General features: G+C 48.6%; 1 protein-coding gene across 1 annotated transcript in view; it reads right to left on the reverse strand.

The window, feature by feature from the left end:
- Positions 1 to 27,207, reverse strand: part of ACSS1 (acyl-CoA synthetase short chain family member 1) — a 61,509-nt gene that overhangs the window by 15,149 nt on the left and 19,153 nt on the right. The window contains exons 3-7 of the mRNA XM_080813108.1: positions 17,421 to 17,620; positions 10,624 to 10,799; positions 10,089 to 10,241; positions 6,424 to 6,571; positions 5,025 to 5,162 (exon numbers count right to left, since the gene is read on the reverse strand). Of these exons, the coding sequence (XP_080669234.1) occupies positions 5,025 to 5,162; positions 6,424 to 6,571; positions 10,089 to 10,241; positions 10,624 to 10,799; positions 17,421 to 17,620 (815 nt within the window). The remainder of the gene's footprint in view (positions 1 to 5,024; positions 5,163 to 6,423; positions 6,572 to 10,088; positions 10,242 to 10,623; positions 10,800 to 17,420; positions 17,621 to 27,207) is intronic.

Genomic DNA, 27,207 nt, shown 5'->3' on the forward strand with positions numbered 1-27,207 from the left:
ATTTTATCTTCCAATTTTGGCCAGTAGCTTTCTATTTTTTTATTATGTTCAATTAGCCAACATAAAATACATCATTAGTTTTTGATGTAGTGTTCAATGATTCATTACTTGTGTGTAACACCCTTATATGTAATTCCATGTATATGAACTGTTCAGAATAAGCAACTCTAGACAGACAGAAAGTTAGATTCATGGCTGCTTTAGAGTCGGGGTAGGGGAAAAGGGCAGTTGGAGGAGATGGGGAGTGACTGCTAACGGGTTCGGGGTTACCTTTAGGAGTGCTGTAAACACAAAAAATGAGTAAGGGACAGGCAGGGCCAGGTAGGAGAGATAGGTAGGGGGCTACACAGTTAGGCTTACCCAAAATCCCAGAAATGCTGAGGTGTGAGGAAACCAGAGATAAGGGAGCAGAAGCAGACGACCTCGTTTGTCTTAGATATCAGAGATGAGATATTCAAAGGAGAAGTAATCATCAGTGGTGAAATCAAAGATTTCAGTTCCCTGGTCGGTTTCCTATAAAAGACTAACCATGAAAGATGGACTGGCAGCCCAATCGGAATCCTTCTCCCTCTAGAGAGTTTTTTTTCTTTCCTTCCTGTTCTCACTTTCACTTAATACACTTTCACTTCACTTAAAAAAAAAAAAAAAAGCAACGTCAGAGAAACAGTACAGTACAGGAGTGTGATGTGGTACGCAGCCGGTAGAAACTGAATGTGTCTGTTAATACACAGCAGCACTCACACCTGATGCGGCTACTTAGGAAACTGTGGTAGAAATCGACTAAAGCTACACCTATGCTTATCTTATTCGCAAGAACATCACTCCTGGCATATGACCTACAGAAAAGAGAGCAGATGTGCTCACACATGAGGATGATCACTGCAGTTAAAAACCAGAAGTGCCATCAAGAGGGGGACAGAGAAGTAAACCGTCTGTGTCCACGAGATACACAGCGTGAGAGCACAAGAACGGAACCGCAGCCACCCTCAGCAGGGCTGCCTGGATAGTTGCGGCCCTGCAGACACAGGAGCCACATAAGCCGCCTGAACCCTGCTGCTCGAAGTTCAAGGACAAGCGCATCAGTCCCTGCGTCCCTGCATGGCATGGTCAAAAGCTGGGTGTGTGTTGGGGGGTGTGGTTACTGACTGGGAGGGGCCGTAAGGGAATATTCCAGGGTCTGGAAATTTCTAAGGCTTGATCTGGGTGGCGGTTTTAGATACATGTACACAGTTGGTGGTTGACCACCACAGGGGTAGGGGTGTCAGCATCCTAGGCGGCCAAAAATCTGAGTATAACTGGGACTTTATTTATATATAACTAAGTTAAGTAAAACTTGACTACTGATAGCCTGCTGTTGACCAGAAGCCTCACTGATAACATAAACGTTTACCCCACATTTTGTATGTTGTATGTATCAACATACTGTATTCTTACAAGTAAGTTAGCCAAAGATAAGGAAAAAAATTAACAAAATCATAAAAAGAGGTGCCTGGGTGGCTCAGTCGTTAAGAGTCTGCCTTTGGCTCGGGTCATGATCCCGGGGTCCAAGTTCAAACCCCACATCGGGCTCTCTGCTGGGTAGGAATCCTGCTTCTCCCTCTCCCACTCCCCCTGCTTATGTTCCCTTTCTTGTTCTCTATCTCTCTATCAAATAAATAAATCTTTAAAAAAAAATTAAATCATAAAGAATATACATTTACAGTCCTGTACTGCATTTATGGGAAAAAATCCATGTGTAAGTAGGGCCCACACCGTTCAAGCACATGTTGTTTAAAGGTCAACTGTGTGTATAATATAACAACTGCTACGTATATATGTTCCCACACACACACAAATAAATGGGCTTCTACCCTAGGACTCTACAACCCAACTTCTCAGTGTTTACCCACTGTAACCTCCAGGTGTGTGGGCCCCCCCGCCAAGATTTCATATGTTGACATCTTAACCCCGAAAGATGATAGTATTGGGAGGTAAGGCCTTTGGGAGGTCATGAAGCCCTCTGGAACGGGGTTAGTGTTCTTACAAAACAGACCACACAGAGCTCCCTCTTCCCCTCACTCATGTAAGGACTCAGGGAAAAGGCACCATCTATAAACCCAGGAAGGGGCCGTCGCCAGAAGACAATCATGCTGGCACTTTGATTTGGGACAATCAGCCCCCACAACTGTGACAGATAAATTCATGTTGTTTATAAGCCACCCAGTCAGTGGTGCAGCCCCAGTGGCTAAGCTATGACCCTAATGAAACAGCCATATAAGACTGGCACTCAGCCAGAATTGACCAGCTTACACATACCACTGCTAGAACAGTGAAACACTCCCACTCTGGTTGCCTCTTGCTCACGACTACCCACAATGCACCACGGCCTGACCTGGCCAGGGGCTCCCGTGCTGGTCACATGGGGGCTGGGTGTTGTGTACATTACTCCTGCACTCACCCACACCCACGAGGGGGTTAAGAGGCTGCCATAAGGTACACTGAGAAACTGCCAGCAGCCCAGATCTCCAACCACAGGGGCAAGACCACCAGACCACGCCCACGGCAGCCCCCACTCCAGGGTAAAATCAAGTTTTCACAAAGCAGAGTGGTGGGGAAAACTGCATGTTGCTGAGTTAAAGTACACACTAGGACGAGAGCACAGTGAGATCATGTTTACATGAAAGCAGACATCTTAGAAACATGCTGTGTCTCTCACAGGAACATGACTGTGCAGAAGGGCTCAGAAGGGGCATAAGCAGCAGGGTTGCCTGGAGCCACGCTCACCGGGGACGTCATGCATGACAATGTTCCAACTATTTCTTTTTCTCAACAAGAGGATAGCTATGTGTCACTTGTGAAATTAAAAGTTAAAAGAAATTGTAAAGCAAATCTTGGGGTAAAAGTTCCTGAGGAAGCTGGGTTCTGCTGACTGGTAGGATTAAATGAATCAATTCACCCGCAGCGTGGTGTGCTGGGAGGGCTAATTCAGATGTCAGGAAGCAGCCAGAGCTGTGGAGCCTCAGTGGGGGACAGCACCACATGGGCCCTGGCCAAGCATGCAGCTTACTGATCCACATTCCTCCCAGGTGAGTAGATGCCCAGTGCTGTTTGTCTGCCTGCCACCACTACTTAGTAACAACCGGGTCCCAAGGGAACCTCTGTAGGACTCTCCTCTCAGTGCTGGTTACGTGGCAGGAATGTGCCCACAACACTAGCAAAACACACAGAGTCTGGAGAAGGCTCCGTGTGTGCTCCCTGGTGCAGAGCTGCTCCATGCCTGGTCCAGGAGAGGAAGTGGGTCTGGTGACTTACAGAGTGAGGACCCCAGAAGCCTGTCTGGCTAAGGGGATGCCTGGATGAGGCAGCTTTGAGCTAGGATGGGCTCCCCCACTCTAAGGCAAGGGTTGGGGACCTCCTTCTGAAGCACTTGGAGCATTCGTCTTGTCACCGGGGTCCTTGTGAGTCTTTCTTAGCAGAGCACGTCTGGAAACTCAAACCTCCCTTCACCACTAACCTGACCCAGCTCCTGGGCCCACTTAGGTGGTCTGCAGATGACACCTGGAGGATCTGAGTTTCTGTAGCCCTCCACCTCCCCTTGGGCCCCAAGCAATGCCAGGCTCAGAGTGCAGGAGCACCTCACAGCCCCGGTGTTGGAGGGTAGGTCTTGTCCAACCACATGACTCCCTTCAGGACACGCAGGCTTTGCCCTCCACAGAGGGAACGTGCCAAGAGAGGCATCTCAGCATCTCTGCTGACCCCACCTTGAAAACTCCAAGGACTTGGTCATCTAGATACCAACTGACCCCAACCACAAGGCAGGCCCTTAGTAGGGGGGAGCTGAGCACATGAAAACACATCTCCCAGGCAAGGACATAGGTCGTCCTGGGCAGGAAGCTGCCCTGCTGGGTAGTAACTGCCCTGGACATGCCAGCATCTGGGTACTGAACCCTCAGAACAACATTTGGGCCTTCTGCTCCTGGGCCTGCCCTTCAGCTTTGCAGTGAACAGTCAGCTCTCACTCACCCTCACTGACCCATAGTAGGGTGCTAAGGACACAGACGGCTGTGACTTTGGGGAGCTGACCACCCAGTCAGTCAGCAGAACAGATATCCAAGCGCAGAATACAGATCTGTCTGAGAGCAGAGAGCCTGAGGTCCAGAGCAGCTATGGAACTCCATGGGAGAAGGGGCACAGAGAAGGGCCTTGAAAGAAGGATGGAATCCCCAGAGGTGGGGAGGGGCAGTGGGGCACAGGCAAGGGGAACAGAGTGAACCAGGGCCTAGGGCATGCAACAGTGCTTCGTCACTGCTGAGTGACATACATATGCTTTCCTGAGCTCCCTTGCCCATGGATGAATTGGCAGCAAGCCATATCCCTGGTGGGACCTGCCCCACATGCTTCCGCCATGGGAAACCACTGAGCAGATCCAAGTACTCACTGAAGGAGCACAGAGGGCCTCCCCGCCCTGTTCCCCTACTGACAGCATGTGTAGGGGCGGAAATGACAGGAGTCAGGAAAAGGAGACAGAAAGGGATTGGGTACCCGCCACCTCACCCATATCACCTGAACTAACCCCACATCCTCTTCCAAAGTGCGTTCATGGGGCTTGGCCACCTCTATCAAAATCACGAGCAGAGATAATCTTGGATCTTGCAGCCCTGTGCTTTGGAAATATCTACAGCAAGAGCAGCACACAGCACAGTGCGCTTACCATATTCCTTGGGGGTTGTCGGCCCCCAGCACAGGGGAGCACATTCGTGACCCACAGTCAATTCCCCTCATACTGCAATCCCATGCGGCCACTAAAGAAGGGCTTGAGCTTCTTTACCAGGTTTTCATAATAAAGATGAAGCACAGAAACGTCTGAGTGTTGTGCCCCAGGCCATGATCAGCCAGGGCCTCCAGGAAGCTGCTTAGGAGCAGGGACATCTGTTTCCTATTTAGCCTGGCACTGTTTGAATTCACCACAGACACAGCCACACAGTCTTCATGATTAAAACCATGTGGAAGCCTGCACTGGTTCTGCCCCACGGTGGGCCACTCACCTGACCCCAGGGTCCTCAGGGAAGAGCGGTCATACTTCTTCACCCAGGAGTCGCCGTATTTCAACAACAGCCGGACAGCCGTCGGGGCCCCATAGAATTGATTGATCTTTAACCTCTGCACCATCTCCCAGTATCGACCTACAGAAGGGCCCAAGTTCACTGTCAGTCTGAGCCCACCACACATTATCTAACTTATTTAGAAATCAGTCAACAGTTACTGTGCCCTGGATACAGGCAAATACCTGTGTTCTACAGAAATGGAATCCCAACGACCCATCGATGGGATGGGAAGGGAGCCCTCTGAGAAGGGACTCCCCATGGCAATCATCTCCCAGCATACCCCACATCCAGGGCTGGCACATTTGGCAACAGCCTCCATCTGGCTCTGGATGGCTGCATTCACAGGGTGTAACCCAAAAGATACAACAAGGATCGGTTCAAAGAGGTAACACTGTGAATTTTAAAAAATAACCCATGTCGTACTGACATAGAACTTGTGTTCAGTCACACCAAAATGGTCTCTAAGGAGGTGACTGGTGCTTCCCCTGGCACAGCGGCAGCCACCACTGAGCGAGCCTTGGGGAGGAGGGCAATTCTCCAGCACTCACTCACCTGGTTCCCCACAATCCCCCACAACTAGCCACCACGGCTCTACACACGGAATGAGCAGAGCTTCGAGGGGCTGAAGTGGCATGCCTGAGATCATACCTAAGATGGCCTGCTCATTTATCTGAGAGTGCATCCTAGCCCATCAGGGGGCTGGAGAGGAGCAGGGGAGGTGACAAAGAAGTTCCACACACATCACTGTTAGCACCGTGGAGGGTTTGGCAAGAGCCTCCTGGCAGAGCCACCACCATTCCATGGCATTACAACAAATTCTTGGGGTTTTGTGCTGCCTTGGAGGAAGATGCCAAGGTGAGCACGATGTGGGTCCTCAAAGTGATCTCCATTCATGGACGTGGCTCCAGGCCACAGGCAATGTTGTCTAACAGAGAGCACAGGCACAGAGCTGGAGAAAGTCCCCTCCATCTGGGGTAACGGGAGGTTGGCAGCTGGCCTGGGGGTTGAGGAAGGGCTGGATCTGGTCAGGTGGCCAGAGAGGAGAAAGGAACAGTACTAAGGGGATGGCCCAAGGCACCCAGTTTGCTAGGGGGACAGGAACACTGGAGTGGGCTGTCCTGAGATGGCTTTCAGTGACAAATCTATGACTTATCTCATCCTACTGCAGACACCACCCCTAGCCCCAGCCCACCTCGCAGGGCAAAGAATTCGGCAGCTCTGCCACAGGACCACAAGGACCAGAGCCGGGCCAGAGCAAAGACCTCTACTCCACCCTCCTGTGAACTTCTCCTTCCTCCAGCTCCCTCGGGGGGACCCTGTGTGCATTCCCCGTCCTCACCAGCATCAGGGTAAACCGGGGTACTCTCAAAAAGGACGCTGGTTGCTCCATTACACAGGGGTCCGTACACCACATAGCTGTGTCCTGTGATCCAGCCAATGTCGGCCACACAGCCAAAGACGTCACCTGGCCGGTAGTCAAACACAAGCTGTAGAAACAGGAGAGGCCATCAGGAGCCTGTCACCCCACATTCCCACAGGTCACTAACACTGTTCTGTAAATGCTACCAAGAGCAGGAAAAACAAGTCCATTGCTGGGGCTCTGTGCTGCTACAGCAGTGACAAGACAGAGTTACTGTCACCTACAACATGCCGACTCTCACAGGTGACAGTGAAAGAAGCCAGACTCCAGGCATATATTGCATGAGCCCCAGCCAACCAAAGCTAATCTGTATGCTGGAGGTCGTGCAAGTGCCGGCCCCACTGGGGGGGACTTTGGGGGTGGTGCCAGTGCCTTTAAGAGCTGGAGACACCCCACATCTGGATGCAGGTGGTGGCCACAAGTGTACCCACAGGTAAAACCTCATCTAGTTATAAGTCTAAAATAAGGGCACCCTGCATTAGTTATACCACAATCTTCTTAGATCCCTTACAAATTGCAAAAACATGAAAGCCAAAAAGACCAAGAAATGCCTCAAGCATCATCAACTTCTGAGAGCCTGAGCAGAGAGACTATGTGTCTCCTGTATTCTCGCCACAGAGTCCTATCAGAGCCTGGATCCGAATGTCCCTTTTCAGGAAACACAGAGGACAGAGGAATAAAATTGCTAGGTGCCACAGGAAAGTGTAAGGAAACGGAAGGGGCAGAGAACCAACAGGTTAAAAAAGGCTTAAAAGACATCTCAAAGAAGTGTCAGCAGGCAAGAGTTAAGCTATAGGATCAGGGGACACATGCTGGGTGACAAAACTAGAAGAGGGGAAACACAGGACCATGACGCTACCAGTCAGGATACAGGGAGGGACTGTGGTCAGACAGGAGGAAGGGCTTCTGTGACCAAAGTGGAGTTTGCCTTTTCATAATTCATCAAGCCACACAGTTGATTTGGGTGGTTGTCTGGATTCTACTCTGTATTCTGTTTTCCAATGAAAAGATTTTCTTTAAAATCTTCGGGTGAGTGACCCAGTTTCTTGCTGTCCCAAATGAACACTGAGATTCTCCAGAAGTCTGCATACAGTACAGTGGTCTTGAGACAGCCTGGGCCCCGTGCAGCTGTAACCCAAGGGGGACGGATGACTCTTTCAAGGAGGACTGTGATTTCACTACTGTGGAGAATCAGGATGCTGACCCCCAAAGCCCCATAGCATTCTGGGACTGAAAGGATTTTTAGTACAACTTGGACCCAAACTGCCAACTCTTCCCTGGGGCTGGAGATATCTCTCCCCACAGTTCTGGGAACAGGAACAAGTGCCTGGGGCCAGCCATGCTCCAAAGGGCCCAGCAGGTAACCCTGAGTTCCCACCCCAGTCATTCCTTCAGATCCAACTATCCTTTTCCCTGAAGAACCAACGGTCCTAATGTCCTTTACATGTGTTCATGCTTTCATCTACAAAAGGCTGAAAGTTTCTATTCCTAATGCTTCAAAAAAACATCTCTTATTGAAGAGAAATTCAAAAGATACCTATACCCTGACTTCTTGTGCTCATACAGACTGGGCTCTGGTAACAATTGGAAAACACAAAAAGAATCTCTCACCACATTTACAGCTTCCCTAATCTTAACTTTATTGTAAACTGGTGGAAACAATTTGATCTACTCTGTGAAGTTCTTGGTATTTGCTCTGAGTAGTTATATTTTCCAAGGTATTTTTATTTACTCGATGTATCAGTCTTTCCAACACCCCCACCAAAAGCTGAGGAAAGGTGGGGTTTTCCAGAGAACACTGAGGTCAAGAAGGTTCTGTGGCTGAGTGAAATAAGTCAAGCAGAGAGAGTCAATTATCATATGGTTTCACTTACTTGTGGAGCATAACAAACAACATGGAGGACATGGGGAGATGGGGAGGAGAAGGGAGTTGAGAGAAATTGGAGGGGGAGGTGAACCATGAGAGACTATAGACTCTGAAAAACAATCCGAGGGTTTTGAAGGGGCGGGGGTGGGAGGTTGGGGGAACAAGGTGGTGGGTATTATCGAGGGCACATATGGCATGGAGCACTGGGTGTGGTGCATAAACAATGAATTCTGTTACGCTGAAAGGAAATTAATTAAAAAAAAAAAAGAAGAAGAAAGTTCTGTGGCATGTTCAAGGTCACCCAGGAAGCAGAAGACAACTGTTTTATTATTCATTTGTAATGAATAATACCTCGTCTGCTCTGCCTGGTTCTGTACCACATCCACCTTGCTGGCTCACTTTCAACATTGTTAGCCCTGGGTGTGTGTGGCTGCCAGTGGGACCAGTACACTGCCACTCAGAGACTGTGTCATGTGCAGTGTGCATGCCTGCTACCTGCCTCCCAGTCCCCACTGTTTGCCACACTCATTTCATGAGATCACCTCCTATGTGAATAACCCTGGCCAATCAGTACCTTCTTCCCCGAACCCCAGCCACAGTGACTGGGTCCAAATGGGGCCCTGGACTTTGCTGGGACTAGGAGGCTCTCTCCAGCCCCTGGGGAGGAATGTGGTCAGCACAGAGGAAGGGGGCCAAGGAAGGAAAGACACCACCACCCAGGACCAATGTCTGAGCCCTTCTTGGATGAGTCTGGGCTTGCTGGTCACCAGGTCAGTCACTTCCCTTTGCTGCTGGTACCAGCTAGAGCAGAGTTTCACCTTTTGCTGCAGTCAGGTCCATAAACACTATCTTGAAACCAAATCCTCCCTAGGAAGTGTCAACTATTCCTCAAGTGATCAGGGATACCCATTAAACCACAAACTCCCCCCAACCCACCCACATTCAAATCAGTCCTGTTTTTCAAATGCATTTATGAGAATAAAAGCACGTCACACCATCTTCTTTATAAGCCCTAAAGGGTGGGCCACTGTAACACAATTCCCATATAATGGACTTAGGTTTCCTTAAGAAAAGTAAATTTTTTTTCTAATTTTACTTTTAAAATGTGGCCCCAGTGATCCAAGCCCAGAATACCTTTAAGAGCATATGAAAATGTTTTACTTTCTTTAAACACCAGAAAAAAAGAAAAAAAAAAAAGATCTACTAAGTAGAAGTAGACATTTGATAAGTAAAAGTAACATATCCATCTCTATACCAACTCCGTTGTAAAATATGATTTTTGACGTTTTTTATGGATGAAGGGGCCCAGGAGGGCCCTTAGGTGCTTACACCTGGGCCCCTGAGCATCAGAACACAGCTGCAGCAAAAGGAGCATGTTGGGCCTGAGGAGAGCCAGACTCCTCCAGAGCAAACAATGGCAAGGACACGGGGGCAGAGGGGCTAAAGGCCAGCAGTGAGCCTCAGATTATAGACCTGGACTCTTCCAATGAGCACAGAAACTTGGGCCCCACACCCACCCAAGCACAGTGCCAGTGCCACAACTTAGAGCACACTGCTCCTGAACATACTAGGAGAAACGTTAGCCCCTCACACATACAGGCACTAGGTTATAGCAGGAGTTCTAGCCCTAACCCAGCCTCTGAAGGCTCCCTACCCAGAGCCCAGCCACAAAGGCATGACTCCTCGAACCCTCAGCCTCCCCCAACAAGGCACATACCCGATGTGTCAGGGCAGCATAGAGCAGGTAGCCTGCCTGGGTGTGGACGAGTCCCTTGGGGGTCCCAGTGCTCCCTGAAGTGTACAGCAAGAAAAGCATGTCCTCGCTGTCCATGCTCTCTGGGGCGCACACAGGGTCCTCCTTGGCCATTTCCTGCGAGGGGGAAGACATACACAGTCCCATCCAGGGAAGTTAACCTCTGCCCCTATTCACCCTCTCTGAAAACACCTCACCTGATGGCTAAAGGACTTGGCAGACTGGGTTCAGTTTGCCTTCTCTATCCTACCTTAGTTCAACTCCAGATGCAGGGAACACAAAGGGAAGGATCCAGTCATTTCTGTTACACTGTTTCAGTATGTTTGTTGCATCTGAGTTCTAGCTTCCCAACCACAATATAAGTCCATCAGATACCACTGGGGAACCCTGAGCACATTTAGGGGATCCAGGTTGAAAACCACAGTCTGACAAGACTCAGACCCAGTTTACCCAAAAATTACCCCTCCTCCTCCAACTGTACAGAGCAAAGCAAACACACCTGCTCAAGGGGGATGTCCCGATGCCCCATGTAGACCTTGTTGTCTGTCCTGTGAGCCACCAGGACATGCTGGACGGTTGGGCAGTGCTTCACAGCTTCATCCACGATCTTCTTCAGCTCCACCACGCGCCCTCCCCGGAGTCCTTGGTTGAAGGTGATGACTACCTTGCACTTGGCTAATGCATACAAACAGAGATTTCTGGTCAGTTTCCTTCCCACTCTGAGCTTCACAGCCCAGGCTGATAGCCACACAGTCCAGACCTGAACATGTGATAGACAAAGTCCATTCTTGAGCAAGAGTCCACAAATTGGGGGGATCTGGCTGCTTTGCACTCTTTGGCTGAGTGCAGAAGTACCAGGCCTTTTCCCAGCTCTAAGGGGCAGACTTCCATCAGTCCCTGCCATGTCCTGGGGGGCTTTCCCAGGTGAGGGGCCGTCACACCGTCCTCAGCCACAGCCACCATGGTGGCAAAGCAACACCAAGATGCAGAGACCAAGAAAACTGGACAGCCAGAGATCAAGCCCCAATGTGTCCTGTGTGGCCCCTGTCCTGTCCAGGGTCAAGAAGCTTCAATGCCAGAAAACAGAGGCCACACCCCCAGTGGGTGCCAGAAGTTATAGGCCCCCACCCTTGCCTTTAGCAGATGGGCCCTCCAGGCTCCACACCTGCTATTCAATGACCTGGCTAGGCTTGACCAGGCTCAGGGCAAGGATGGGAAGACCGAACCTTCCATAGCAGACCAAGGGTAAGGCCCTGAGCAGGATACAGACACAAACTGGGCCTCAGAACCACAGGCAAAGGAATGAGCTCCCACATCGTGCCCCAAACTGGGATGACCCAGAGGGATCAAGGCTGCAGTGGAGTATTCTCTAACTGGCCCCTAATGGAAGAGCCCAGAACAAATACCCAGTTTTAATGCTGACCAGCAGGGACCCACACATCCTCAGACCTTTTATCACTCTGTACCAAGGACTTCTTCCAAAGCCACAGGCAGAAGCACTAAGGATTGCCCCAACCCCAGCAGCCTTCCACCAATGATTCACGGGTTGGAGTATAAATAGTCCAACTCCCTCGCCCCCCAGAGGCCCATCCCTATGCGGTTCTATCACCTTCCAGGGCTCTCTAGGGGACTAAGCTCCAGGCACCCGCTGTGGAAACTGGTCCAATGGATTCCTCTTCCCAGCCCCACTCCCCAGCACCCTAGATTGCTTCCCAGGACCATCTCCCAAATGAAATGGCTACCCCTGGATGCTCATCTCAGGGTGTACTTCTGTGGGAGCCCTAACAGAGGCATCATCTCCTCCAGCTTTTCTGTCTGAGAAGTGCCTTCTAGCAACACACTCATTCTTTCTTCATCCCAAGGGCCCTATAGTTGACATGACCTTGAGAGCCACCTAAGAATTCTCTCAGCCCTTGGCTGGGTCACCCAAGGATCAGAGAAGTACTCTAGAGGCCTTGAGGAACCCAGGAAAGTGTCATCCAGCTCTGCACACCAGGGGACCCCAGCGGCACTTCTTTGCTCCTCAGACCTGGCCATTGGTCACCCTGGGGAAACAAAATCAGTTGGGTAGAGTCTGTCAGAGATGACCCTGGCCTACATCCTGGGTGCTGAGATTGGTCCAGGTCAACTCCCTATGGGGCAGGAAGGGAGATGATCCAGCAGATAGAAAGAGCCTAGCCTCAAGGGGGTGAGAGACAAAGAAAAATCAGGACCCCCTGGGGAAAGCAGTGGTCCCCGTCCATCCCAGGTACGTTATGTGGGTTATAGCTCCTCCGCAGCCTACCATGGCACAGGCCTTGCTCCTGGCTCTCATTTGTCGGAGCCTTCCCACCCAAGCAGTTCTCTAGGGCAGGAACCTGCATCACATGCCCAGTCTTTAGGAGGTGCTCGGGGACATGTCTCACTCTGTGGTTTCCCCCGAAGCTGGGTGACAGGAACAGGGTTTGTGCACAACATCAGGGCACAGGCCAGATCAGCATGACACTTTATCTGGGAAGCTTTGATTTTTACCTCCCTGGCTTTTGAGCAGGTATTAGCATCTGTCTTCATTTTTTACTGCTCCCATAGCCAATTACCACAAACTTAGTGCTTGGAAAACCCATATTTTAGTTCACAGTTCTCTAATCCTGTGAGCTTGCCAGGGTTCTTTTCTTGAAGTCTCATGCCCAAAATCAATGTGTGAGGGAACAAAGCTCTTATCTGGGGGCTCTGGAGGAGACTCTGTTTCTGGGCTATTCAAGGTGTTGACAGAACTCAGATCCATATAACTTCAAGACTGAGGTCCCCATTTCCCTCATTTTTCATGCTGTCAGCCAACAGTCGTTCTTAGCCTTTAGAGCCACCTACATCCCCTGGCTTATGACGTCCTTTATCATCAAAGCCAACAAAGGCAGATCAAGTCCTTCTCATGCTTTGACCTCCCATTCTGCCACATGTCCTCTGCCTCCAGCCAGAGGAAGTTCTCTGCTTTCCAGGGCTTATGTTTTTAGAGTGGGCCCACCTGGATAATCCCACCATTTTAGTGCTCATCCCATTTGCCAAGCCCTTTTGATGTGTTAAGTAACATATTCCCAGGTTTTGGGGGATTATGGTGCAGACATATGTTGGGCCATTACTTGCTCCTCCCCCACAGCCTCTCAGAATCATTCTGCCCTCCACCCTCCCCACCATACTACACTCTCTTTCCATTCCTAATTCAACCTAAAGCAAGAGGGAATATAAAGAGAAGAGGAGTGGTTAGAGTCTGGAGGCCAGGCCAGGGGACAAAAACTCTAAAATAGAACATATTGACTGAATGGCCACCTAGCTCATGATGAGATCCTGGTGGCCATGCTAACACTCCCACCCCCCCCCCCGACCCCCAGTGATGGATTAAAGAGAGCTGAAAATTCTTCCACCTGGTCTCATATTACTTCTCAAGGAGAAATAGGGTGTTGGTGTCCCCCATCTTGAATTTGGAATGGCCAGACTGGTTGGACCAATGGAGTAATAAAAATGATGATATGTGTATTCTGAACCTGGCCTTTAGGGCAATTGACACTTTCTACTTCCATCAAGAGAAACCATGAGCCACCATGTAACAGTCTGACTGCCTGAGGTTGCCCGACCTGGTTATGCAAAGAGGCCACATGAAAAGAGATGCTTCACAGCCCCCAACTATGCAAGCCAACCCAGCCTGCATCCCAGATATCATGGAGCAGAGAAAAGACATTCCCACGAAGCCCGTCTGATTCTTGCCCCCACAGAATCATGAAATAATACAATTTACTGTTCTAAGCACTAAGTTTCAGAGTAGTTTGTTACACAGCAAAAAATAACCAGACACTCGTCTTATTGACCCAAGAGAAGGCAAATACCTGTCCCAACAGAGTCTTGCCATGGACTGACACCTGAACAGCTGGATGTGGAATCTCTTAATGGCAAAGTATAGAGAAAATTATAGCAGTTTCATCTGCTGAGGACCTCAGAGCTGGCCTGGCCCCTGTCCTTCTGTGGCCTTGTTGTATAGGATTCCTGAAGTTCTGAGACCTGTTCCAGGATCCAGCTACTAAATCTCCAGGGCCCAATGCTTTGAGCTTGTTTCAAAGAATCTTAACAGAAACACTTGGCAACCATGATAATATCCTCAGCAAAGGAAAGGATCAGCCTAGTGTAATGTGTTTTGTTTTATTTTTTTAAGATTTTATTTATTTACTTGAGAGAAAGAGGCAGAGATAGTGACACAGCTAACAAGAGACAGCAGGAGCAGGGAGGAGAGGAAGAAGCAGGCTCCCGGCTGAGCAGGGAGTCCAATGTGGGGCTCAATCCCAGAACCCTGAAATTATGACCTGAGCTGAAGGCAGACACTTAGCTGACTGAGCCATCAAGGTGCCCCAGCCTAGTGTAATGTTAAAGCATGGTCTCTGGTGGCAGAATGCCTGGGTTCAAATCCTGGCTCTGTCACTAACCAGCAATGTGACCTTAGGCAAGTCACTTAACCTCTCTGTGCCTCAGTTTCCTCATCTTCAAAAATAGAAACTCCCAACAAAGAATAGCCCAGGACCAGATGGTTCTCACTGGTGAATTCAACCAAATATTTAAAGACAAATTAACATCAATCTTCCTCAAACTCTGCCCAAACACTACACAGGAGGAAATACATTCTAACTAATTCTGTGTGGCCAGCACTACCCTGATACCAAAGCCAGATGAACACACCACAGGAAAAATAACAAAACTATAGACCAATACCCTTCATGAATACTGATGCAAAAATCCTCAACAAAGTGTTAGCAAACTATAGCCAGTAGCATATTAACAGGATTACACATCATGACCAAGTGGGGTTTATTCCTGGAATGAAAAGAGCGGTTTGACAACATGAAAAATCAAGGACATGGGTTCTCTGCTCAGCAGGGAGCCTGCTTCTCCTTCTCTCTCTGCCTACTTGTGATCTCTCTCTGTCAGATAAATAAATAAAATCTTAAAAAAAAAAAAAAGAAAATCAAGGACAGATATATAGATCATTGGAACCAAATACAGAACCCAACAATACACCTCAACTTATATGGCAAATTAGTTTTGACAAAGTGCCAAGGACATTCGATGAGGGGGAAAAAAAACAGTCTCTTCAACAAATGGTGCTGGTACCACTGGATACCCACTGGCAAAAGAATGAAGTTGAACCTCACACTATATACAAAAATTAACTCAAAATGGATCAAAGACCTAGTAAAAGCTAAGACTAGAAAATTCTTAGAAGTGAACATGGAGGCAAATCTTCATCACACTGGAGTTGTCAAAAGATTCTTAAATAATACACCAAAATCACAAGCAAAGGAAAAAAAAAAAAGGATGATCCAGACTTTATCACGATTAAAAACTTTTGTACATCAAAAGACACTATTAAGAGAGTGAAGACAACCCACAGAATGGGAGAAAATAATTGTAAATGATAAATCCAATAAAGGCTTAGTATCCAGAACATAGAGATAACTCTTACAACTCAACCAACCAAAACACCAACGACAATTTAAAAAATGGACAAAGAGCTTATGTAGACAATTCTCCTAAGACATACAAACGGAGAAGCACATGAAAAAATGCTCAGTGATGTTAGTCATTAGAAAGGAGATCAAATCCCAATGAAATACTACTTCGTACACATTGGATGGTTATAATTTTTTTTTTTTTTTAAGTGAAACAAAGGTTGACGAGGATTCAGAGAAACTGGTAACCTCATACATTGCTGCTGGGAATGTAAAACAGAGCGGCAACTTTGGAAAACAGTTTGCAGTTCCTCGCTAAGTTAAATACAGACAGATTCACCATGTGTGCCAGCAATTCCATGCCTAGGTATATGTATGAAAAATTGGAAGAAGGCGTTCTCGTGAATGTTCACAGCAACTCTATTCAAAATAGCCAAGACGTGTTAACAAGTCAAATGTCCATCAACAGATGAATGGATAAACAAAGCATGGTATACCCGCACAGTAAAATTTTATTCATAGAAAAGGAAATGAAACAATGATACATGCTACAACACGGATGAACCTTGAAAACACTGTGAGTGGTCACAGAAGACATATACAAAAGGTGACGTATCACATGAATTCATTCTATGAATTACTCAGAATAGGCAAATCACTGACACAGAAAGCAGATTAATGGTTGCTCAGAAGCTGGATGGAGGGGGAAATAGGGAGTGCCTGCTTAATGGGTATGAGAAGTCCATTTGGGGCAATAAAAAGGGTCTGGAATAGACAGTGATGATGGTTGCACAAGACTATGAATGTGCTTAATGCCACTGACCTGTATACCTTAAGATGGTTATAACAGTAATAAAAATAGGGGAAGGGAGAAATAGAGAGAGTATTATCGCCTATCATATTTATGAAGACTAGTTTAGTTAAATTAAAGGAAATGACTTTTGCAAAGTGCTTAGAACAGTACCTGGCACATGGTAGGTGCTACAGAGTTGAGAGAGAGGAGAAATGAGTGACAGCACCAACCCTTGAAAGTGGAGGGAGAGATGTAGAAAGGGAGCCGAAAGGCTTCTCAGTCCCTCCTAAAGAAGGTGGTCAGCTAGGGTCTAGGTCAGAACTCTGCCCTTGAACTCTGTTCACTAGCCAAAGGCAAGTCTTCGGTGAGACACAAAGAACTCCCAGTGGCCCCCCCACACATCCTTCTTGGTGAGCCAGCTCAAGGAGCTCTCTAGGATCTCACTGAGCAGGGGTCAGACCTCACAGACATGGGGTCACCATCCAGACACCCAGCCCTCCCACACCAGAAAAAGGAGGGAGACAACATTGTTCTGAACAGTGTTCAGGAGACTCTGACCTACCTGCAGATAGAAATCCTTAAAGATGCACCACAAGCCCCCACACCTGACTCAGGCCTCTGGAAGTGGTCTGCCCCATCCTTCCCTATGATGGAAGACTTCTAATTGTTGACCTGGGAGACATTCCCCATACATCCCCAGCCTCGTGTCACCCTACACATTTCTCCCTTCCACCACAGCCATGCCAGTCCCCTCCAAGCACTTACATGAGTCGTGCTCCTCCCACGAGGCAGCAGAGACCTACACTGTTCCCTCCAGCTGAAGCCTTCCTTTTTCACCTGATTAATCCAATGCCATCAGATCTCAGCTCACAGAACAAATGCTCATGCAGCCGTGTCCTTGTCCCTGGTGACATCTGTCATTCGTCTGTGTGATTTTTATTAATGTCTGTCTCCACTCCCAAGTCCCTGATGGCCAGGCCCCAAGGAACAAAGGCCAGGGGCCACCAGGTTTCTCCCTCCCTTCCATACGCTCACCATCATTGATCCTCCCAGCCAAGGACTCTGCACTAAAGCCAGCAAAGACAACGGTGTGGACGGCTCCAATCCTGGCACAGGCCAGCATTGCGGCCACAGCCAGTGGGGAAACAGGCATGTAGATGGCCACACGGTCCCCTCGACGGATGCCATGTCTCTTCAGCATATTTGCCAGGCGGCACGTGGTCTCCAGCAGTTCCCTGAAGTACAAGGAAGAGAAGGCCATCAGAGATGGTGAAGGGCCAACATGCTGAGCGATTTGGGGAGCATAATTCTGCGAACAGTAAGTACTGTACACCCAGCCAGGGCCCGGAAGATAGTAGGTACTTAGAGGCTTGTTGCACGTTAAGTTCTTTTCCAGAAAATAATGTTTCCAACTTCGCAGGCCAGTACTAGCAGAGATTCATGGCCACATTACTGTGGTCAGAGGGCGGTCCTTGGGCTTCTCAGACAGCACAGGGGTCCAAAGCCTACATCGCCACATCCCTGAGACTTCTCGGAAGTCGAACGTTAAGGTCCGTCCCCAAAAATGATCTCTTAAGACCCTTAGCGGGTAAAGTAAGGCCCCGTTTTCTGAATCAGCACAGCCCAGTTGCACCAAGCGAGGATCTAGCCGGGAGGCCCCAGCTCATGCAACAGATTCCCAACCCCGTGTAGCCACGGTGAGTCGAAGCGAAGGCGGCCGCGTGATGATGACCCACCTGCAACCCAGAGGCAGGGAAGGCGGGGAATAAAAGCACCTCCTTTTTTCCACTGCCAGGCACCGAATGGGCGTGGCACTTTGAAGATGCAGGGCCCGCGAGGTACCCACACCCAACCTCTCCTGTCCACGTGACCTCCCTCCATTTCTGGACTAATCACGAGGTTCTGCCTGCCAATCAGAATGCAGCATCTCTCTGGAGAAGCAGATTGGCCTAAGGCTTGACACGTGACCCAACCCGCCCAATCAGAGTCTAGGACACTCAACTCCGGAAACAGGGACTATGCGCCTTAAAGCGCCCGCTTGTCTGCAATGGAGCTGGGAGTGGAGAAAAGCAACCTGGGGAGCTAGACACTCCATTCCTTGTGGTTCCAGCGGATGGCCCCGCTGACCCCGGACTATGCAAATAACCAATCATTTTACCAGCTTTTCCTGGGATTTGATTTTAATTTATTTAATCACAGAACTAACAGGGTAAAACGGAATAAGGGGCAGCCAAGCAAACGAACCGCACCCGCTCTGCATCTCCCCGACGGGTCTGAGTGGGGGCGGGGGGGCAGCGCCGACTTATGCAGGCCGTGGCGGCCAGAGACTGGACACTCCGAGCTCCGCAAGTCCCCGTACAAGCGTGTGCCTGCTTCCCCTCTGTTCAAAAGGTCCTCAAGGAAAGGGCCCTGCGAAAGGCCAAGCTCAGCAAGAGGCCGCCTAGAAACACCAGCGGAATAAAAACGAACACGCCCCATTTCGGGCAGACTTCAAGGGGTCTTTTGTTTCTTCCCAAAGCCATCCTGCACGGAGACCTGATGAGAACCAGATCATAATTCCAGACTGCACTTGGCCTCGCGACCAGTAACTCCCGCCCGGGCTGGCTCCAGCATGCCTCTTCTGCAGGATTTCATCCGCCGCTTAAAGCTTTCAGGAGGACAAAGACACCATTCAGTGGTACCTCACCCACTCCTTGCCTAAGTTTATGTTGACAGAAAACGTACTTCCTGACAGACCCCAGCGCCAAACCCCGGAATCCACAACCCGGGAACATCCATACTAATCCAGGGAAGGAGGCTGGGACAGCCCGTGATAGTATGGAAGAGGCAGCTATGGTCAATAATGCAGGAGAGAAACTCAAGTCCAGTGGAGGCACCATTTTCATAGCTAAGAATTTAAGCCTCTGGGCAGGGCTCAGGGAGATGGAAGCTTAAATGTGTGTTACACATCAATGGTGATGAAATTCAGTCCTTACTCTGTAGACCAAAGGCATCAGTCAGAAGTCAAGAAACACAACTGAACTGTCTAGACAGAAGAGCCTGGGTTAGTTTTCTATAGTGGCTGCATTAAACATGGCAGCTTACCTTTCTCAACCACCATGCAGTCACCTGAGAAATGGCAGGTGCCATGCAACTTGTGTACCTGTCACAAATGTTAGTGAAAAGCATCACCCACCCAGGACCCTGCCAAATATTCAATAGGTATTATCTTTCCCATCAGATCTCTTTGTCATCATTTTCTAAAATTCTAAAAATCTAAATTCTAAAAAAAAAATTCTAAAGTCACATGACTGGTGAATTCCCAAGATGCTAAAAATTCCATCCAGACACTGTGGAGATGAGAGTGAAAGTGTCCTACAGGATCACAGTTCTGACTAGAGAGGTGAAGGCACATGCATGAGTGTGTGAAGGGCGTTTTTACCTCACCTTGGTGCAATAGTCTCTGAGGGCAGCAGGGAGAACTTTCTGGACAGATTGGTTGTGGTGAAGAGGAGCAAGGGAGCAGCAGTATGAGTCACCCCTCTACTGTAGGACAGTTGAGCCATAGCCCTGGAAGAGGGTCTGGAGACTAAGCTGAGGCAACCTATGGGTTCCCTGGAGGATTGAGAGGCATCAACTGTGTGCTGCACCTGGAGCTGGGTCCAGTGGGTCTCAGACTCTTGCTGCTACATCCAGGGGAGCAGTTTCTGATAAAGAATTTGCTCTGGGTAAATCTCCAGGCATGCTCCCCTTTCTGTCCACTCTGCCAAGGGCATAAACCTCAAAATCAAAGGGCTCCTTGAAGGTCAGATGGTGTAGTCTGCCTTGGGGTCTGGAAATCTTGTTGCTACACTCTTGTCCACAGTGGCCCAACCTTGGGAACCTGGATGGCTCAGTGGGTTAAAGCCTCTGCTTTCGGCTCAGGTCATGATCCCAGGGTCCTGGGATCGAGTCCCACATCGGGCTCTCTGCTCAACAGGGAGCATGCTTCCTTCTCTCTCTCTGCCTGCCTCTCTGCCTACTTGTGATCTCTGTCTGTCAAATAAATAAAATCTTTAAAAAAAAAAATACACAGTGGCCCAGCCTCTGCTTAAGAATCATACTGCTGGAAGTCGCCACCTCATAGAGCTGTCTCTTGCTTTGTCATTTTAGTAGAGAAACAGTCTTTCTAAAATTGGACCAAGTTCTGTAGCTGTACGAATTCCACATGTTGGTCGTACCTCAGCTCTTTAAATCTGAATAAATCTAGTTTTTCATTCAATGGCAGCCCTTCAAATTTCTCAATAGCCTCCATACCTCCAGGAAGCCTTTCTTCTCCAAGTTCTCTCATCCACCATCCATGACCCCATGAATTCTCTATAGATACACCTCCAGGTTACCAAATTGACCCCCACATTCTCACTGTGTCTCTCTAGAGCAGAATATCGGCACCCAGACCCTTGATCTCAACTCTACACTTAATAATGTAAATTAAGAACATGTTGATTTCCTCCACACTTTTGCCATTGGAAAATAAGGTGAGCAAACCTAGGTCTTCAAGTCATTGAAAAATAAGTGTTATTTGAGTGATCCTATCATTCCACATATTCAAAAACTGTCCAAAAGCATGTGCTTGGATATTTGTGACTTCTCAGAGACTCCCAGGAACTGTTTCTGTATCAAAAAGATAATGCAGCCACTTGGAGGCTGGTGCTTCAGATTGCCACTGCAGGAAATACTAGCTTCCTTATACTGACAGGGTGTTCCCAACAGATAGCAGCTTTCAGCTTTCTGAGAAATGATCTTACTGAAGTTAGTGTTATATTTTCAAGTGCAAAGAGAAAAGTAACATTTGTTATCCTGGTATTGACCAAGATATCTAAGTTTGTCTGCAATGTAGACTCTTCAGGCCTAAACCTTAAATATGAACATATGCAAATAATGTGCACAAACACATAAATTTGGCATGGTGTTAGTAACTGCTAACTGGCCTTGGGGAAGGGAGAAGACTTTCTATAGCCAACTATTAAGCAATGTTTATTCAATGCTATCCAATGTTTATCCAATGCTAAAGACATAATCTGATCTCAAGTATTTGTAACCAACATGACACCTGCCAATGTCTCAGCCAGTATAAAGCCCCCTGGACCAACTTAGTCCAAAACAGGACACAATTGGAAATCAAGTTCTGAAGAAAGACAGGAATAAATACATTGGGATTTATTTATTTATCTATATTCTAATTAAAGCTTTTTTTTTTTTTTTCATGGAAAATATCTTTATGTCCTAGCATTTCCCAATGACAGCCCAGGGAAGCAAGATAGGCCGTGTGTGTGTGTGTGTGTGTGTGTGTGTGTGTGTGTGTGTACGTGCGTGTTTTGTATTTAAGAAATAAACAAATTGAGAATGCATGATTTGCTCACTTCCCACAATTACACTGGCTCTTAGTGTTCATTAAATAAATACCACCTCCATTGTCCATCTATCCCACTAAGTACAAGCTTTAATTGGGCGGGGATTTGGGGGTTACTCCCTTCTTCCTAGGACCTACAGCTGAGCCTAGTTCATAGAAGGCTCAGTAAATATTTGTGGAATGAATGGGAGCAGCAGATAAGTGAGAAACGACAAGGGCTCTGGCAGGTGCAGGACTCCTCAGGCCTATGCTCTCACTGTGAGTGCCTGTCCACTCTGCAGACGCCTTCCATCTCCCTGCAGGGAGAGAGGGTGAGGCTGACCAGCCCATCAGCATTATACAGGCAGGGAATTGTCCTACTCCTCTGACAGCAAGTGAGAAGGACCGCTCCAACTGATAAAGCACCCAGAGGTACTTCTCAGTCTCTTTTGCCAATAAGGGAAATAAACCCAGGTTATCATGTCTATACTTTTCCTGCTCTCCTCCAAGCCTGGGTGCTGACGGAGAGGAGGGGTCGACTCCAGGATCTAGATGCAGAACTTGAAAGGGCACTCAGCTGCTGTTCTGCAGTTCAGCATTTTCTTCAGCAAGTCACTTCTGGAAGATCGGGTAGTAAGAGAAGAAAAGGAAGCAGAACAAAGCAGGAGGGCCCTTTTCTCACATGGGGCTTGTGTGGAGGGATAAGCAGGACACGTCGATGCCTCATGAATTGTGTCTCAGAACCAGGTCTAGGGACAAACTCCTTCCCTCCAGACAGACTCCTCTGACCCTGACATTATTGTAGCCACTAACCCTGAACTGATGATGATAAAATTTGCTCACTCTTCTGCTCATGAATACTGGGAGAATAGAGGCCCAGGAAATTTAGCTGAATGGGTTCATAAATCAAGTATAAAATTCCTTATACATCATTATTTGATTTCATGACCATGACCTTGAGTAAAGAGGAGCTGCAATGGAATATAAAGTAGTAGCCACACTTACAGATGTAAAATTCCCAAAACTGCAATTTGCCAAGGAAGGCCCCAGATACAGGGTTTTCAAGAAACAATAGCTGAATTGCCACTGGTGACATAAAGTCAACCAGTGAAACTGAGGAGATTAGAGCTGCATGTTTTCTACCCTCCCTACAGAAGTGTATTTTCAGGGTGGCTCAATCAGCTGAACGCCTGACTCTCGATTTCAGCTCAGGTCGTGATCTCGGGATTGTGAGATTGAGCCCCATACCAGGGTCTGTGCTCAGGGAATCTGCTTGAGGATTCTTTTCCTCCCTCTCCCTCTGGCTCTCCAGCCACTGCCCCTCCTCATCTATCTATCTAAAAAATAAATTAAATAATTATATTTTCCTTGAGTCTATCCTATAGTTTATGGAAAGTATTGGACCTGCAAAGTTTATGTCGGGAGAGTGTATTGTTGGAAGGCAAACTACATCTGATAAGAGACAGGTCCCCACCACAGTTCTCTGCACACCCGGGGCCTTGTCAGTCCTGTCTGCAGCAGCCTAATAACAGAGCCCACTACCAAGGTGTTTGTGAGACTGCTGTGGTCTGAGGTGTGTGTTCCCAAGTTCCTACTTGGAAATTGTAACCCCAAAGGTGATGGTTTAGGAGATAGGGCATTTGGGAGGTGATTAGGTCATGAGGGTGGCACCCTCAAGAATAGGGTCAATGGTCTTATAGAACAGATCCCACAGAGCTCCCTCACCCTTCCCACCATGTGAGGACAGAGCAAGAGGGGAGTGGCTGTAACTCAGGAAGAAGGTCCTCAGTGGAATGTGACCACGCTGCTGCCTTGATCTTGGACTTCTTGGACTGTGAGAAATGAATTTCTGTTGTTTATAAGATACCCAGGATATGGTGTTTTGTTACAGTAGCCCCAACAGACTAAGACAAGGACCATACATGAAGTCTCACGCACATATGAAAGCATCCTATAAAACAGTAGCTATAATTATGGTTCCTCAAATGCCTCTTGCCAGGAGGAAGAACGAAAATGCCAGTTTGCTTTGGTATAAGTCGCTGTGTCATTGGCTCACGGTACTCAAAAGCCTTGTGAAGCCCTCATCTGCATAGCCTACCTGCCGTGTGCTCCCCCAGTAGGTGCTGACACAAGTCCTCACCCTGAGGGGGTCAGCGGATCTGAGAAGGATACATCACACACAGCGCGCATTGCCACTGGCCTGCAGGTTGCAGGAACTCAGCCCATGGACATTGGTTCCGAGAGGCTGGAGGTGCCATGCTCTGAGGACCTCACCTGTCTGTCACCCACCGTGTCTCCACCATATCCACAAGCCATCGCACCTTCTGCAGCCACACTTGCCACCCACTGTGAGTACAGGGAACCTCCTCTCCGTGGCCAGCCAGGACCACCTTCTGGTTCCTTCCCAAACCCCACATGCTGGCATCCAGAACACCCCTTCCTTCCTACCCATCACCCCGTTCACATTTCCTTCCCATGGAACAACAGTAACAGCTATTCAGTAAATGTCCTGTGCCCAGGACTGCTCTGACTGCACACACACATTTACCCTTCACAACAGCTCATGGTATGAGCTGCCATCCCTTCCCCCAACCTCCACTTCTCAGATAAGGAAGCTAAGGCAAACAGAACTTAACTGACTTCCCGAAATGGTCAGGGAAGGATTCAAACCCAGGCCTGGTTCCAAGGGTCCTGCTTTTAAGCAGTTCCTCCCAAAGCCCTCAATGTCAGGACAGCCGGTTTTCCACGGCAAACCTTCTCAAATTTCATGATTTCTGCCACCCACCAACTCTGTATGTATGTAACATTTGGGGGAGGGTAGGTTTTTTGTTTTGTTTTGTTTTGTTTTAATGTACATTCATTTTTAAGAATAAACTAAAAACTCTGAACTTGAGGCTGACCTTGTTCAAAAGGAAAATTAGCACGAGAAATGTTCAAAGCTGGCTCCCTCTAGTTACATGCAAGTTACATCTTGCAATCAGGATAGAGGAGAACAGGAGAGAGGAGGAGTTGGGGGTGGCTTTTTCCTTCAGGAGTCCATGTTTGGCTGCACATTCAGGACCACCTGCCCCAGGATACACTTACTAGGCATATCCAGGTCGAAACATTCACCCAAACTCTTTTTCTCCTGCTCTGACAAAGCCTTACATTCAGTCAGCCTCTAGACAAACCCCTGTGGAATGGAGGTAATGGTCAGACTTGAAAAAACCTCTGTCCTAATTAATGCCTGAATTCCCCTCAGACCTCAGCACTTGGCCTCCAGCCACATCTTGTCTCCAGAAGAGAAGCTCTTCCTTTCCAGATCCGGCGTCCGGCTCCCGACCCTGAGGGAGTGAGAGGCCAGGCTGGTAGCCCTGTACAAGAATGTGCTGGTGGACTCTGGTCCTGGACACTGGTCCAGAAAACAGCTGGTGCCCTGGCAGGACACTCGTCCACTGGCCAGTCAGGCTTGTTTACCTCCCAAGGAAAGCCACATAAGTGGTGTCCCTTCTCTGGTGGAATCAGGAACAGGATGTAGGTTTTAACTTTCTAAAAACAATCCTTTTTCCCTCGTCAAAAAAAAAAAAAAAAAAAGAAAAGAAAAGAAAAAAGCTATTGGGATGTTTCTCGGGCCCCACTCCAGCGTGACCTGTCCCACATGTGGCCTGGTGGGTCTTCCCACAGTGCTCCACACGAGTCCACTGAGCAGCAGGGGCAACAACAGTGTACAGGGTGGCCAGCTTTAGACCAGACATGAGTTGGGGCTGTTCTATTTCCAGGCTTCACCGCGAGTCCACAGATCATTCCACATTAGCACGCAGAGGAAACAAGCAAGGAAACCGGTGGGAATCTGAAGGCTATGCAGTGGGAATCTGGAGGCTTCCTTCCGGAAGAAGGAAGAATTTGGTACAACTGCCTCAGGCCCAAGTTGATTTCCTGGCCTCTGGTAGCAACTCGGAGAAACTGCTAAAAAAAACATGGGACCCGTGAAGCGGACTATTGTGCTGCCTAATGGTTAACAACCAATTTTCCCGGTGGGGGGGGGAAGCCCTGATTTATAGCATTTGCCAATTACTGTGGTATTAATATTCCCCCGGTGGAGGATTTCCAGCTACCAACATGACTCACTGACCAAACGAGCAAGGGACTGGGAAGACGAGCCCTGTGACAGCAGAACCAACGTCATGAGCCCTCAGCACCCCAAAAGCTTCCTGTGACCTCCCATTGAGGCTGTCCTTACAGCTTACTTCAACTCTTTCCTTCATAAAAACAATAATTGTTATTTACTTATTTAACTCATTTTACTTAATAATCATGCATTTAATAGACAAATAATTGCTAATAGAAATTTAAATTGTTCCTCCGGAAGGAAGGGGAGGAACAAAGGGCACACCCCATTCATTCCACTCAAGCTATCTCCTTTACCAGGCCACAGGGCTCCCCTATCCTGGGTTTAAGGCACTGCGTTCTGTGTGAATTCCAAAACTGGGCTCCCTGCGGCTCTCCTCCTATGCACATATGGTCCATGGCAGCCCCATCACCCGGGCCGCTGCAGAAGGCTGAGCAGTTCAGCCCTGCTTTGAAGGCACCTGCCCCAGGATGCTGGAGGACATACCAGGTCCTGTACCCCTTCTGAGGAATGCCCTTTGCAGTTCCACAAAAGCACCCCCATCTCCACCAGCTGGTAACATGCCAAAGACCTCCTCATGTAGAACATTAGACTGGAAAACTGTCCCACAATTTTGTCATAAGGTCCAGAAAACTAGCAAGTTTATAATGTAAGGATAGGAGACGTCCCTTTTGGAAAATGGCCTGGCCTGTGATTAATCCACATCTAGATGGGCTTACGTTGGAAGGGCTGAGTGAGTGACAGGGTGAAGATCAGAGCCTGTTTGTTAGAGCAGACCTTGAACAGCTGTGGTGCACAGAGGAGTGACTCTGAGGGTTTGGTCACTTGCCCCAGGAGGAATGACCACCAGGCCCCACCTGAGTGGCCTGGGATCTGGGCAGTGACAGGCCTGGTCCTCGTACTGTCACAGTCAACAACCCAGGAATCTGAGCAGAATCTGGGTCCATAAACCCACCCCGCATAGACTCGCCTGTGGTCGCCATGCCATTCTCTCCGTCGGCCTCTGTTCCGGCCTCCTCAGCCTGCCACCGGCTGCCTCAGACACCTCCCATCTGGGCTTCTGCGTGTGACTCAGGTTGCACCAGGCATCTGCACATGGGGAGCAGTTGCACAGTGGATTGTGCTTTGCTGCAGCTCGGGAGGGACTTGGGTTTTCCTGGAGAGATTCCACTTGTTGTAAAGATGTTGGGAGAAAGCTGAGCAGCTGAGCCAGCAAAACTGTGGTTTCATGGCTGGGACTGGAGGCACAGTGGTGTGTTCTGAGCACTCGGTGGAGCCTGTGGGGTCTCCATTCTTGTGCCAGGGTAGGTGCTGGAAGTCCACTCAGAGGCTCTCTTAGCACTCTGTCAGCTCTCTTTCTGCTT

This window comes from Martes martes (genome assembly GCF_963455335.1).
Source record: "Martes martes genome assembly, chromosome: 9".
NCBI classification, from domain to species: Eukaryota; Metazoa; Chordata; class Mammalia; order Carnivora; family Mustelidae; genus Martes; species Martes martes.